We start from the raw sequence: 13,014 nt of genomic DNA, 5'->3' as shown, positions 1-13,014 counted from the left end.
AATACTTATTATAGAGTGTATCCTTGTTCAAGTATTTTTATATAATAATAAAAAGCACAATTTTACTCAAAAAAAAAAAAAAAAATGGATTGGATCGACATCACTATCTCTGGATTGGACGCCGGGTTAAACCGGGCATTTAATAGGTTAGATCCATCAGATCCTGGTTCTAAGGAACCAGAAGGCTCGACCCTAGGTGTTAGAAGGATTTGAGCGGATGAGATGCACGGCAAACCCTCCCTTAGAAGTTGGTTACATGCCAACTCCATCTTAACGAGATATCTAGAAACCTAATCCTCAAGGACTTCCAGGTATGGTCAAAGCTCAGAATTTGTTGGTGGAATCAATCCACAAATCTTATAGATCAGATTTCTAGTGGTTAAATTTAGCAAGAAGAAACAATTTAGCATTGGAGGAACTCATACAACACTTACTCATGCTGTGGCACATTTGGATAGCTTTCAATAATGCTGTTTACTCTAGACCAGTGAGTAATCCATATCATATATGGAGATCTGCTCGATCAACAGCTGCAGAGCATCTAACCCTTCATCAGCATAGTAGATCAAGAAAAGAGTTCAAAAGCATTAAATGGAGTGCACCTCCTTTGCATTTCATCAAAATCAATGTTGATGGATCTGCAATCAGCAAGGGTTCCAACAGCTTCCAGTCAAGATTTGGTGGTATTGCTCGTGATCACTTGGGTCACACTCTCTTCACCTTCTCTAGTCCGTAAAGGAGGAAACTCACAAGCCATTCAAATGGAAGCTGCTGCAATTGAGAAGGGCATGATGCTGGCTATCTCACTCAATCTAAAGCAAGTAATTATTGAAAGTGACAATGAAGCTGTTGTTAATCTGATTAACAAGAAGTTGGAGACTCCACCTTGGAAGATGAGTCATTATATACATGATATCTTCAGCCTTTCCTTTTTGATGTTTTAATTGTAAATCATACTCATAGAGAAGGCAACTCTGTAGCTGATAGATTAGCTTCTTATGCTGCTGCTTCTCAGGCATCTTCTTTTTCGCTCTCTCCCCCCCCTCTTTTCGTTCTTTGGCTTTTGCACTTTGATGTAATTGGTACTTTGTATCCTAGGGGCTTCTCTTTTAAATGAATAAAGCTCTTCACCAAAAAAAAAAATCCTCTAGGACTTAAGACTTCGCATCCAAAAAGGAAACTTCCAAGTAAACTAGATTGGACAACCCAAAAAGAGGATTACCCAAAAAAAAAAATCCCCACGGCATGCTCTTGTTAACAGAGCAGGTGTCATGGTTAACAAAAGCCTATGTTATCTCATTTTCAGGGACAGATTCCAGGTAAGGCTACTTCTGCACGAGCTCAAAGTCCCAACAAATAGTGGCTGAGCCAAGTTAACTCTGTTTTCGATTTCCCATTCTTCTAAATCTAATCTTTGATCTTCATTGAATTTCTTTTTTTATCCAAGAACATTCCTAGCTCTTCCCAGACAACTTTCACCAAATCCTAATTCTACACCAGCCCTAGAGATCATGGCTGCATAAGACTGCCTGAATGTCCAAGTCAACAGACACAGCAGGAAAAAATTCAGAAAGATCTCTTCCCAGACAACTTTTGCCAAATCCTAATTCTACACCACCCCTAGAGATCATGGCTGCATAAGACTGCCTGAATGTCCAAGTCAACAGATACAGCAGGAAAAATTCAGAAAGATTAGGGGGGAAAGCACATATATAACCACGTTTACAGGGGATGGTGGACAAGAGAGAGTAATAAGCAAAGTTAGAACCCTTTCAATTGTCCTAAGCACGACGAAGTATGAAAGAATCAGGCATTTTTCCTCACCTCCCCATTGCAGATGTGTCAATCAGGTTGAACTACTTTAGTGAGGCCTACATTCAGAACACATGGTATTTGGAGGCAACGGATAGACACATTCAACCATTCAAATAACACAAATGTTCCAGGGTGTGCCTCACCTCAATTCAACCCACAGCCACTTTTAGTCTCAACATGCACACAACCTTAAATGTACTAGCAAATGAAGTCCCTCCACTGATTCTTCCCATTACAACTTTATTTAGTCTGGAAAAATAACCCACAACTTTCATAGATATCAATTAAAGGAAGCTTCTATTCTTAAGAATAATATGCTTGTACATGATTGCGGCAGAGAATAGCATGCTGACTCAACTAAACTTAGGCAATAACAGCATCTGGAACCAAAACTACTCATATTACATCATCTAGATTTACCGGGCATGATACAAACAAGGTCTGGATGCACGACATGACAATAGTCGATGAACATGAAATTCAGAAGGGCTTTCCGTATTCCTGTGCGGGCTGCTCCCAGCCTCCTAGAAAACCTACAAACAATCCAGGTACAACTAGGACAGTAAAATAGATGCTCTAAAAAACTACGAAGAGAAATCTAGCACCTACTTATAGCAGTAAACAGGAAGAGTAATAGCATTAAGCTAACACTACCAATTTACTCATGCACCACTGCACAAGCAACTAAAGCAAAGTCCAAATGAACTCAAGCCCATATGTGCTGTAACTACAGAATACTGATGTACCATAACAGGAAGGCTAACACAAATAGCATATCCAGTAACAACCTTCTCTTTTAATTTATATAGAATAAAATAAATTTTAGAACAAGAAATTGACAGAGATAGACCAAAGAAGAGAGACGAAAGAGGCTCACAGATAAACCACAAGGAAAACTCATCTGGGTCCTACGATGCAGATCCATTACTGAATTGAGTTGTTTTTCCTAGCGACAGGCTTAAGGTTGGGTCTAAGTATTAGGCCTTTTTTTCATGGGTCATCAGTATAACTAGCCAACTTAATGGACCAAAAAGATGCGTACATGAGTTGGGATATTCTATTACTAGTCCTCGTTCTGTCTTATTTTCAAATATTAAGTCCTATTAGTTTCTTTCCAAGTCTTGATTACCTTTCTCTATATACCCCAATCAATAGGAAAACTAGAGTAGTCAAATCATATTTGATTTCTACTTAGCAGTTTGTGTTTCAATGCAATCTGATGATTCAAGTCCAGGTAGAAGATTGCCAATGTTTAAAGTCAAAACCCTGGGTCCTTAGTGATCAAAATCCTAAGTGGTTGAAACTTCCTGGCTTTTCAAGTCCAAGATTCTTGTTGTGGCTGTGAATTCAACCTAGACCTCCATCAATCCATATTCCCCTATTAAGAACAAGATCAGCAACAAGGTTAGTTACAGATCAAGATTTTCCCTAACCAGTCATTCCCCCACTTACATTTTTTTTGTCAATTTCAGGACTTCTGGAGGAACCCAAAATTCAAAGGCAAATTTACACCAATCTAACCATCAGATCTACCCCAATCTAAACATCAATTTTCCTCAACTCTAAGCATCATCCTCATAACATCATCACCATACTTATATCCAAGTTAAAGTCATTTCCCATCCTCCTAAACCCTTTAACCAGAAAGTTCTTGGAAATTTCCAGATCATGATTTCCTAAAATCAAGAAACCTCATCTCCTAAATACCAATCCAAATTGTACGTATGTCTGCTGCTCACCTATCTTGGTAAGGAAGTTCAAGGGAGCACAAAGGTAATTAAAGACAATTAGGCTTAATTGAGAAAGCCTTGCCTCAATTTTAAATAGGTGTTGATGGGATAGATAATCATTTGACTTCTTCAATCAGGTTATCACAAAAAAAAAAAAAAAGACTTCTTCAATCCGGTAATCATATAAATACAAGATGGATTAACTACCGCTAACCCCTATAATACTACCAATAATAATGACTACCTCACCCCATACCCACATGCAATACTCACTAACCCCATATAAAATAACTACTCCTTAATGCACGTAATGGACCCACAAACTCTTTAATGCATGAATTAACACATAAAATAATAACAATAACTAGCACAATTACCTCCTACGTGCATGCACAACCACAATAACTCCTCCCTCTCAAGCAATGGTCACAGCTCTCAGCCCTCCCACACCGTGTCAGCTGGCAACATTCCCTTCCGATGAACCAATACTCGGTGCAGGTGTTTATAAATTCTGGATTCTGGAATCCACTAGTGTTTGAGGCTGGATAACTTCATCTTCTTCACGACCAAGAGGAAGATCTCCCTAAACCTGTTGCTACTGCTTCAGAGGAGACACATGAAAGACTGGATGGATATGTGAATTTGCCAGAATCTCTAATTTATACGCAACCTTTACGATACTCTGGATGATTTGGACAGGACCATAGTACCAAGGGGACAACTGCTTCACCTTCCAAATAGCCAAGGAAGTTTCGCGATATGGTTGCAGCCAAAGATAAACCTAATCTCCAATGTTGAATTCCTTGTCACAGTGATGGCAATCATACACAACTTTCATTCGGTTTTGTGCCTTGGCAGATCACATGGCCTCTGAATAAAGGTTAATCATCCCGAGCTTGAATGTAAAACCCGCACTTAAAATTTTTTGTCTATATATTATTGGGCTTTTATCACAACACGCATTGTACCCTTTGATTATGAGCATTATTAAACAGAATACGTCCAGGGTCTAAATCCTAAGGAGTGCAACATAGTTAATTATTTTTCATGTCTTATTAAAATCCTTTTTATAAGAAAAAATATCACAAATAACCAAAAGAGATGAATTACCGTGGGTTTATGGATGGTACATGAAATAGTAAAAAGGAATCCTAGAGGCTACAGGAAGGGGGGGAATTGTAAAAGGGGTGGGGGAGTACCCCACATGCAAAATCCAAAGGAGGGGAAAAAAGGGAACTCAAGAGAAAGAGAGAAAAGAAGGAAAGATAAGGAAAGAGAAGAAGAAGAAGAGGAGAAAGGAGAAAAAGATTAGACTCAAATGGTATTTTTTGGGCCTTCCTTTCTTTACTTTATTATTTGAAACTTTGATAATCTAAACATAATTTGTAGGTTTTTCCATCAATGGGGCTAACCTAATTGATAATTGCCCCCAATCTCTTTCGGATGTTGGTTGAATCCCACAATGGGAAAAACATCTGACCTCTAGTTTCAGCCCATGACTACGATAGAAAATTTAAAGGGAGTATATGATGACCCTAGGATTGAACCTATCTAACCATAGGAAGGATTTGGTGTGAATCATTGTTATGTAAACCAAAATTCTAAGGTTTCCCTGTAATGATGCTCCCCTAGAATTAGGTTCAGTCCAGGATCCTCTCTCAGGGAACGAGCTGTCTTGTAGGAGATTTCTTGGAAGATTTGGGGTTTCAAGTAACTAAACAGTACCCTAGAAGGGTTCAGCCAGGCTTATAAATAATAGAATGTAAGCTTGAAGCTTGTAACCTTGCTGTAATATCAGTTTCAGGTCTTGGGAATAGGTCTAGACTTAGGGTTTAAGGGTCTTAAGGCTGAATAGGAGGGTCTTCAGGTTTCGGCTGCTGCTGCTATACTTCAACTGAATATATAAGTTAGGGCCTAGGGAATGCTGCTGTAGGCTTTTGGCTGGGCTTGGGAAGGGCTGTTGTAGTTATTTTATAATTTCAGGTTATGTCTAATAGGCAGAGGTCAGTTCTAGTTGGTTTAGGATAGGTTTGAAGCGACCTAAAGGGGTTGGGATTCTTGCGTTGGACTAGGGTTGGGGTCAAGTGTGAGAGAAGGGGTGGTGGGGATGCTAATCCAAAAAGGTAAGGTGAGCAGTGTTGGGGTTTTAGAAGGTTGAAGATGAATTGCAGAAGTTTGAAACCTAACGGGGAAGGGCTTTTGATGGAACTAAAAGTAGGGATAGGCGAAGCAGAGGGGTGCGATCCTCTGGAGAGAAGGGAGGGGAGGGGAGGGGAGCTGCTGCTGCCACAGGGAGAAAACTGGTGCGAGGCACTTGTGGGATGTTAAGAAAGGGGGAGGGCTCAGTGAAGGACTGGGGTGGCAAACATCGGTGTTTACTTACTTGGGGAGTGAAGGTTGCTGCTGAAAGCTGCAGAACAATTGCTGAGAATAAAAGAAGGCACTCTAATTCCGCCATGGCCTTCACAAGAAGCCATGACCTTCTTGTCTCCAACTCGGACGATTTTATTCAATTCAACTTGTGATTACATTGTTTGGAGGCTTTATTTATAGCCTCACATAAGAAATGAAATAGGACTCTAATTAGGAATACCAATTGACTTCAAACTAACATACTAGGTCGATAAGAATGAGTTTTCAGACTACTGCTCCTCTTCTTTTAAATTCTGAGTCACAGACGAAAAAACTGCCATTACAATTCCTGGCCCTCGCCCTCCTTTCAAAAGAAAACAAAAACAACGTGCACGGACAAAAAGCTGCCACTACAATTCCTTCGCCAGAGATGACTGCCTCCCTGCTCCCTTCGCCATATAACTCTTCTAGCCCTCCCCCATGACCACATCAGAACCTCCCTCACCCTCCTCTTTTCCTCCAAACCACCCCCCCCCCCCCCAAAATCCTCCTCCATCAATATCAGAGGAGCCTGGAATTCCCTATTCAAAAACCCAGATTCCCACTTTGGTCCCAACACTAGCCTTACCTTCATCCCTCCCTCCACCGATGGTTCTACCCCCCCCTCGCCCTCTGCCCCTCTTCAGCCCTCCATCCTGGTATCCTCCTTTGGCAGTCAGCTCTAGTAAGGCAATTCCTTGGCCCCGTCCCTCTACACGATTAAAGCTTCGGTCAATAATTCATGGAAGGCTGATAATGCTTTAGTAGCCTTTCTTCGGGATATTGGCATTTTCATCTTCAAATTCTCCTGCAAATCTGCTAAGTCCTACGCCTTGGATGGTGCACCATAGTTTGTAGGCAAACTCCCTATATTCCACCAACAATGGGGACAAGGCTCCCCACTCCACAAGGGAATTCAGCACCATTCCCCTCCAGGAGAGTCATCAGAGCCAGGGATCCTGAAGGTTGCTGGGCAGTAGTCACTTGTGTTGGCCAAGCAAGCACAACATTAGGGAAATCCTCTGGCAGGCAGCATTCAGATCTGGGATCTTCTTCCCCTTTCTACTTTATTTGTTATTTTTCTATTTGGAAGCCATTAAAAACCTGCACTTCATCTTCCCCAAATTTCTCTCTTCTTAAAACCGTATTTGTCCCCCTTTTGAGTGGCTTAAAATCATTCAAATCCATTCCCCTAAGACTTTCAATTTTAGTACAGTTTTAAGCTATTACAGCCCCTCTAAAGCCCCTACACCTAGTTTTCTTTGGAAACATAAACCCACAGAGTGGCTGGTGTAACCCTGGAATAGAGGGCCAGTGCTAGGGTCTTTCCTTGGAATCAGTAGGCAATTAGGGTTTGAAACCCTGCTGTTCTAGGTCAAAACACAGTGGACAGCAGTTAACAATGAACCAGATACGCTGCAGCTAAGGTTGGTTGGACTTCCAAACCTTGGAGATATGAGTAGGGAAGTCTAGGGTTAAGTGGGGCAGGGTTTAGGGTTTGGCCAGTCTAGAACTGGGTCTGACAATTCAGAAACAATTCTGTTTGAACAGAATTCTTGATGGCAGAATTGTTCTCAATGCTAGGGTACCTAAAATTAGGGTTTAGTATTTTCTAGGGTTTCTAGGATAGGGTTAGGTTTAGGGTTAAGGTTGACGGTAAAGAGGGGTAGGAGAAGGTTATCCTAAAAGGATTTGGGTTTTGGGTGACGGGTTAAGGGAATATAGGGATCTGAATTAATTAGGGCTTCTAGGGTTTAAGGGAAAAAGATGAATCGCAGGTTTTGACTAAACTTATCAAGGGTGGGGCTGTGATGGAGTTTGAGGAATGAAAAGAGAGGGAAGGGGGATAATATGGTTTTAGGTTTGGCAGGGGCTGCTGCCGCTGCAAGGAAGAAAGAGGGAAGAGATCTGCACAAGGGATAGGGAAAGGAATTAAGGTTAGGGTGGGGGTAGGGGTTGAACTTACTTGATTAGGAGCGGACTGATCACTCCAAGGCTGCTGTAACTTGACTGCTTCTAGGCTGCCACACGCCTGAAGAAGCGAGGGAATGCTGGAAATTTGAAGAAATCTAAACCAATTCAGTCGTGGGGTTCCTCCTTGGAACCCACAGACTCCAAATTTTCCTTTCAGTTCTTCATTCAAATAATCCAGTCTTCTATTAATTTCATTTAATCTGATTTGTTACAACTGACTGGGCTTATTTATAGCCTTACATCCAGACTTCCTACTTGGCCTCAACTAAGGGATTTTATTTGGACTTGAATTCCCCTAAAAAATTCGACTCAAATTCAGAAAAAAACTAGGAAAAAGAGACTGGCTTTGAAGAGTTCCTGAACAAATAGAACTTGCAAAATAAACAGCCAACTTTAAGAAGGAATCCTACTTCAAATAGGAGTCCAACTAGGACTCCTAAACAGACTAGGACTCTGACCGCTTGTTCAATTGAAAAACAAAAAGTAGATCCTAACTCCTAAAATTATTCTGGGTTTTTCAGGAACATTAGGCTGCGTTTGTTTGCAAATGTGGGGTGGAAAAAAAAACATGTGGGTCCCATGTGTAGTGGGATGAGGGAGAAAGAAAGGAAAGGAAAGGGTTTTGTGGAAAAGTGATGGTGGTGGGTCCCACTTTTTACTTTTTCCAACTTTCCCACAAAATCCCACCAAATATGTGAGGTTTTAAAATGGCTTGAGGTGGGAAAGTTGGAGTGCCACATCACCAGACAAGTTTCCTTGATTCAAGGAAACTTGTCTCTCACTTTCCCACCCCAAGCAACCAAACAATCTACCATTTTGGGATTTAAGAGAAAAGTAAGAAATCTACACTTTTTTCAAGAATTTTCCCACCCCACCTTTATTACAGCAAACAAACGCAGCCTTATGGATTCCAAAGGGGGTGGGGAAATGATTCCCACTAGACCACTAAAGCTTTAGTTATGAGTGTTTCTAAACCACCAATCCAAGGACTGAATGGCACATCCAGTCTCCTCTTTTTTCCTTTATTCCTTTTTGTGAAATCCAGTCTCGACAAAAAGGAGCTTATTTCTTTAAACGAGGATCAAGGGAGTTGGGGACTACAAGTAGAAGCTGAAAACAGAGAATTCAATCCCAGGAAATGAACCAGAGACCTTCCAGCTGAGCTGGCAAGCACCTTCAACCCACTTGAATCATTTTATTCATCAGAAAAGGTAGGTATCTGGATGGAGACTGCTATTAAATTCCCCTGGGCATACCAAACATGAAACAGATGGATATAAAGAAAACAATAATACCATTCAACTAAATATCTGGCATACTTATTGGTATTTCTCCCAAAGATAGATATATTGGGTCGTCATCGCCAAGAATACCCTGAAATAAGAGAAACAAGAAGCAATGAATAAGTAATTAAAATTTGGAAAGATTGAATGAGCATGAAATCGTAATATGTATTAAACCACAACTGTGCATATGGATAAGGGAAGAATTGATCAAATGCAACTTCTATCATTTCTACAACAGTACCTCTCCATTATGAAGATTCATTTCAGAGTGCAAACCAGAAATATTTGTTTGCACTGATGAACAATTTGAGATATCAGTGCCTAGCAACTCAGAAATCATGAGACCATAACCATCCTGAACATCAGGAAGATCACCAGTAGTCTCCGTTTGGCTCGGTAAGTTTTCAAGGGCTGAATAAACTGTTCCAATCCTGTACCATTAAACGTCAATAATTTCACTTAGAACCAGCAGTTACAAAACCATATAGAGGAGCAAAGGGATATGTCCATCATATTTATACAAAAAAGTTCTTCTACATATAATCTTTCAAAATTTACACACAAAAAAGCCCATTCAAGAACAAACACTTATTATCTTATAATTAAAAGAACCAATTAGGGAACTTACTTTCTCTCTGCAGTATTGAACGAACTGTCTTCTTTAACAGAATCATTCGCTGCATCAACTGTTGCAGCCTGTTTCGTATCAGACAAACATCTATCATAGTCATCTGATCTATTGCAAGTATTACTTATTGACAAATCAACATCCACTGATGCCTCCTTCCTCATCTCCAAAGTGGAGGCAAGACCAAGAATCGGATCACCATCATGGCCCTCATTCATATCAGAAGTCTCCATGAGGTTTAGGTCACAAATCTTGAATGAACTAGGAAAAAGCTGCTTCTCTTCCCTGAACTCAATACCTGATTCAGCTTCACCTTTTGGAAAGAGAGCAACATCCACCACACCTTCTTGACCAACAACATTCACCACGCCTTCCTGACCAACAACATTCATCACGCCTTCTTGACCAACAACATCCACCACGCCTTCTTGACCAACAACCTCCACCACCTCCTCATCAGGAGGAAGGTTCTCCCCATGCAAACCTGACTGCTGTTTTACATTTAAATTTTGAAGGTGGAAGGACTCATCAATCTCAGTGACCATGGATAAAGGCCATTCTCTTTGTTTCTTGGTTCCACCTCTCATGTCATCATGTTCTCCCATTCTTTTCTCACCACTCAACTTGCTCATAGAGCTGGATCTTCCAAATACAAGGAGGTCCTGACCTGATTCCAGTTCATGCTGCATGAAAGATCCGTCCGGGAAAGATTGAGACCTCTTGCATTTACCTCCGCCCATGGAACTTTCAGAATTCAAGTCTCCATCATCCTCCACATGATGGACAGCTGGAGCCCCAGAAATGTCAGAATCAATGCCTTTTGAACTGTCCATATGGTTTGTCAGATTGGCACCCACAGCGGCCTCGACAAAGTGTTCTTTTGGGATTGCAATATCAGATGTGTTTTCCTCTTCAACCAATGGAATTGGATCAACCTTTGAGCCCTTGTATGCCAATGCAGAACGGGTTCTGGTAGGTATTTTGGCAAAACTGCATAGCTTTAGCAAATCACTACCATTCTTGCTCACTGAATCACCCTCAATGGATGGATGATGAATAGTGAAATCTTCTTCGCTTCCTTGTTTGTCAATGCCATCATTAATAGAGCCATCCTTTACCTCTCCAGTTTCCACACTAAAGGCCCTTGAATCATCAGACTCCTTGGAGATTTCCCCGTCAGTCTCGGGAGGAGGTTCTTTCCAGGTGCTAGAAGAACTTGCCTTGGAACACGTATCGTCAGGGAACTCATAAGTTTCTAGTTCAGACTCCGAATCACAGGCAGGATCAGCTTTCAAGTTCAGTCCACCAGATACAACTTTTGGGGTCTCAGAAGCAACATCAACACCACCTCTCTGATCTCCATGGTATCCATAAGCAAAATCTTCCTCACCCTCCACATCCTGAGAAAACTTAGCTTTGTCAGACCATGTCCCACTCCTCATACTGTTGTTCCAATCCGAAACATAACCTCTAAAAGACCCCATCCTCTTCTTGCCTCTCCCATGGTTTCTTGACCCCGCCGGATTAAATTCCTCGCTGTTGTACCTTCTCCTACCAGAACCTGCATCAGGAACAACATTCCCTAGGCGAGCAAGGGCTGACATTCTGCCCTCAGCAGGTAGCTGCATACCTTCCCTATCTTGGGACCTGAAGTCAGCCACCTCCTCAATGTGATTTTTCAAACTACCATTCTGTGACTTTGCCGAAAGTGCATTAGGAGGTAATAATCCCTGAGAGACCAAATACTCAGCTGCTAGACGACCAGCTTCCAACAAAATGTCACCTTTCCGGGGCGGCAAGTTTGGTGGATAAGGTTTTGGAGGGCCACGCCCAAAGCTGCGATTGTGGTTCCTGTATTCCAGGCTGTACATTCCATGGCTCCTTACTGAACCTTCTGGCGAGATCCGACTCGCAGCCAATCCCATTCCCATTGACCTGACCCCATTGCCGGGACTGCGGTGCCTAGCGTGCATGATTGTTCTTGCTGAGAGATCCACTAAGAGTATGAAAGCCAAACAAAAAACCCTCTTCTCCTGTGCTGGAGTTCAACCCTGTGAACGACCTCCACTTGCCCTGGAATCACCCACTAAAAGTTCAGATTTTAGCACGGCACCCGAATGCCTTCCTTGTTAGTTACTTGTTGTTCTTCGACAAAACCTCCCATCCGCAATTCCTACGCCAAAATTAATAATAAAATTTATTCTTTAAATAGAAGAATAAAACCCCCCCTATATATATAAAAAATGTATTATTTCATCCTGTTTATCACAATGCCGATCTTCAAGCAACAGAGTTCTATCATAATTTTTTTCCACTGCAAATGAAGACTCGGAGGGGAAGGGAGGCGGAGCTCAGTCACCACCACCACCACCAAAAGACTCGCAACTTACGATCAACAGCTCAGCTAGCTTAAACTCGAACGTTCCGGGAAAGGATCCCAAATCAAAAATCAAATAACTACAACAAGGATGGAAGTATAGACCAATGATGATCTAGGACCTATCAAACAAGAAATCTAACCTTCGTGTCGAGATGTGTGTTTCATTTCATCCTCACCTTGGTTGGTTCCAGGAGAAAAATATCGGGGCTTGCGGGATCAGTTGCAGTTTTGATGGAATCGCAAACGAAACTCCCGGCGTTGTTAATCTTCCAAAAGAAAAACAAAAGGATAAAATTTCTTGATTTGTGTGTTCAGACAGAGCAAAATTATCCGATAGCTAGAAAACCGTCCTAACTCTGGCCGATAGGGTTTTGAATCTTTTGATTTGAAGTCATCTTTCAGGCTTTCTTTCTTTGCTGTTTTCGCTTGGCCACTCCTGATCACCTATATAGATATTTCTCTCCGGATTCCCAAATCACGATCTTGGTCATCTCCGTTTAGTCATATTTTGTCAAATTCGCGTTTTCGTTCGGGCAACCAACAGTTTACGCATTTACTCTCTCCGTTTGAGATTTGGGATGCCAATTAGGCTGCGTTTGTTTGCAAAGGTGGGATGGGAAAAAAAGGGTAGGAAAAAAAAATATGTGGGTCCCATGTGTAGTGGGGTGAGGGAGAAGAAAAAAAAATGAAAGAGTTTTGTGGAAAAGTGATAGGGTGGGGTGAGGGAGAAGAAAAGAAAATGAAAGAGTTTTGTGGAAAAGTGATAGGGGTGGGTCTCACTTTTTACTTTTTCCAACTTTTCGCCACAAA

General features: G+C 41.5%; 1 protein-coding gene across 3 annotated transcripts; it reads right to left on the bottom strand.

The window, feature by feature from the left end:
- Window positions 1-1,730: 1,730 nt before the first annotated feature.
- LOC148999551 (uncharacterized protein At4g26450) lies at window positions 1,731-12,789 on the bottom strand. Of its 3 annotated transcripts, none has more exons than XM_089139685.1 (5): window positions 12,345-12,789; window positions 9,825-11,997; window positions 9,438-9,627; window positions 9,206-9,284; window positions 1,731-2,348 (listed from the first exon to the last, which is right to left on the bottom strand). In XM_089139685.1, exons 2-4 carry the CDS (start codon window positions 11,795-11,797, stop codon window positions 9,213-9,215), a joined length of 2,235 nt encoding a protein of 744 aa, XP_088995811.1. In that variant the 5' UTR covers window positions 11,798-11,997; window positions 12,345-12,789; the 3' UTR covers window positions 1,731-2,348; window positions 9,206-9,212. The 3 variants fall into 3 exon arrangements, with proteins under 3 accessions (XP_088995811.1, XP_088995808.1, XP_088995809.1); XM_089139682.1 differs by having other exon boundaries at window positions 9,230-9,284; XM_089139683.1 differs by having other exon boundaries at window positions 9,230-9,284; window positions 12,381-12,789.
- Window positions 12,790-13,014: the final 225 nt, after the last annotated feature.

The sequence above is a fragment of the Hakea prostrata genome, chromosome 11 (genome assembly GCF_041222555.1).
Source record: "Hakea prostrata isolate BN-2017 chromosome 11, UWA_Hpros_2, whole genome shotgun sequence".
NCBI lineage: Eukaryota > Viridiplantae > Streptophyta > Magnoliopsida > Proteales > Proteaceae > Hakea > Hakea prostrata.
This window is presented reverse-complemented; position numbering and strand designations above follow the sequence as displayed.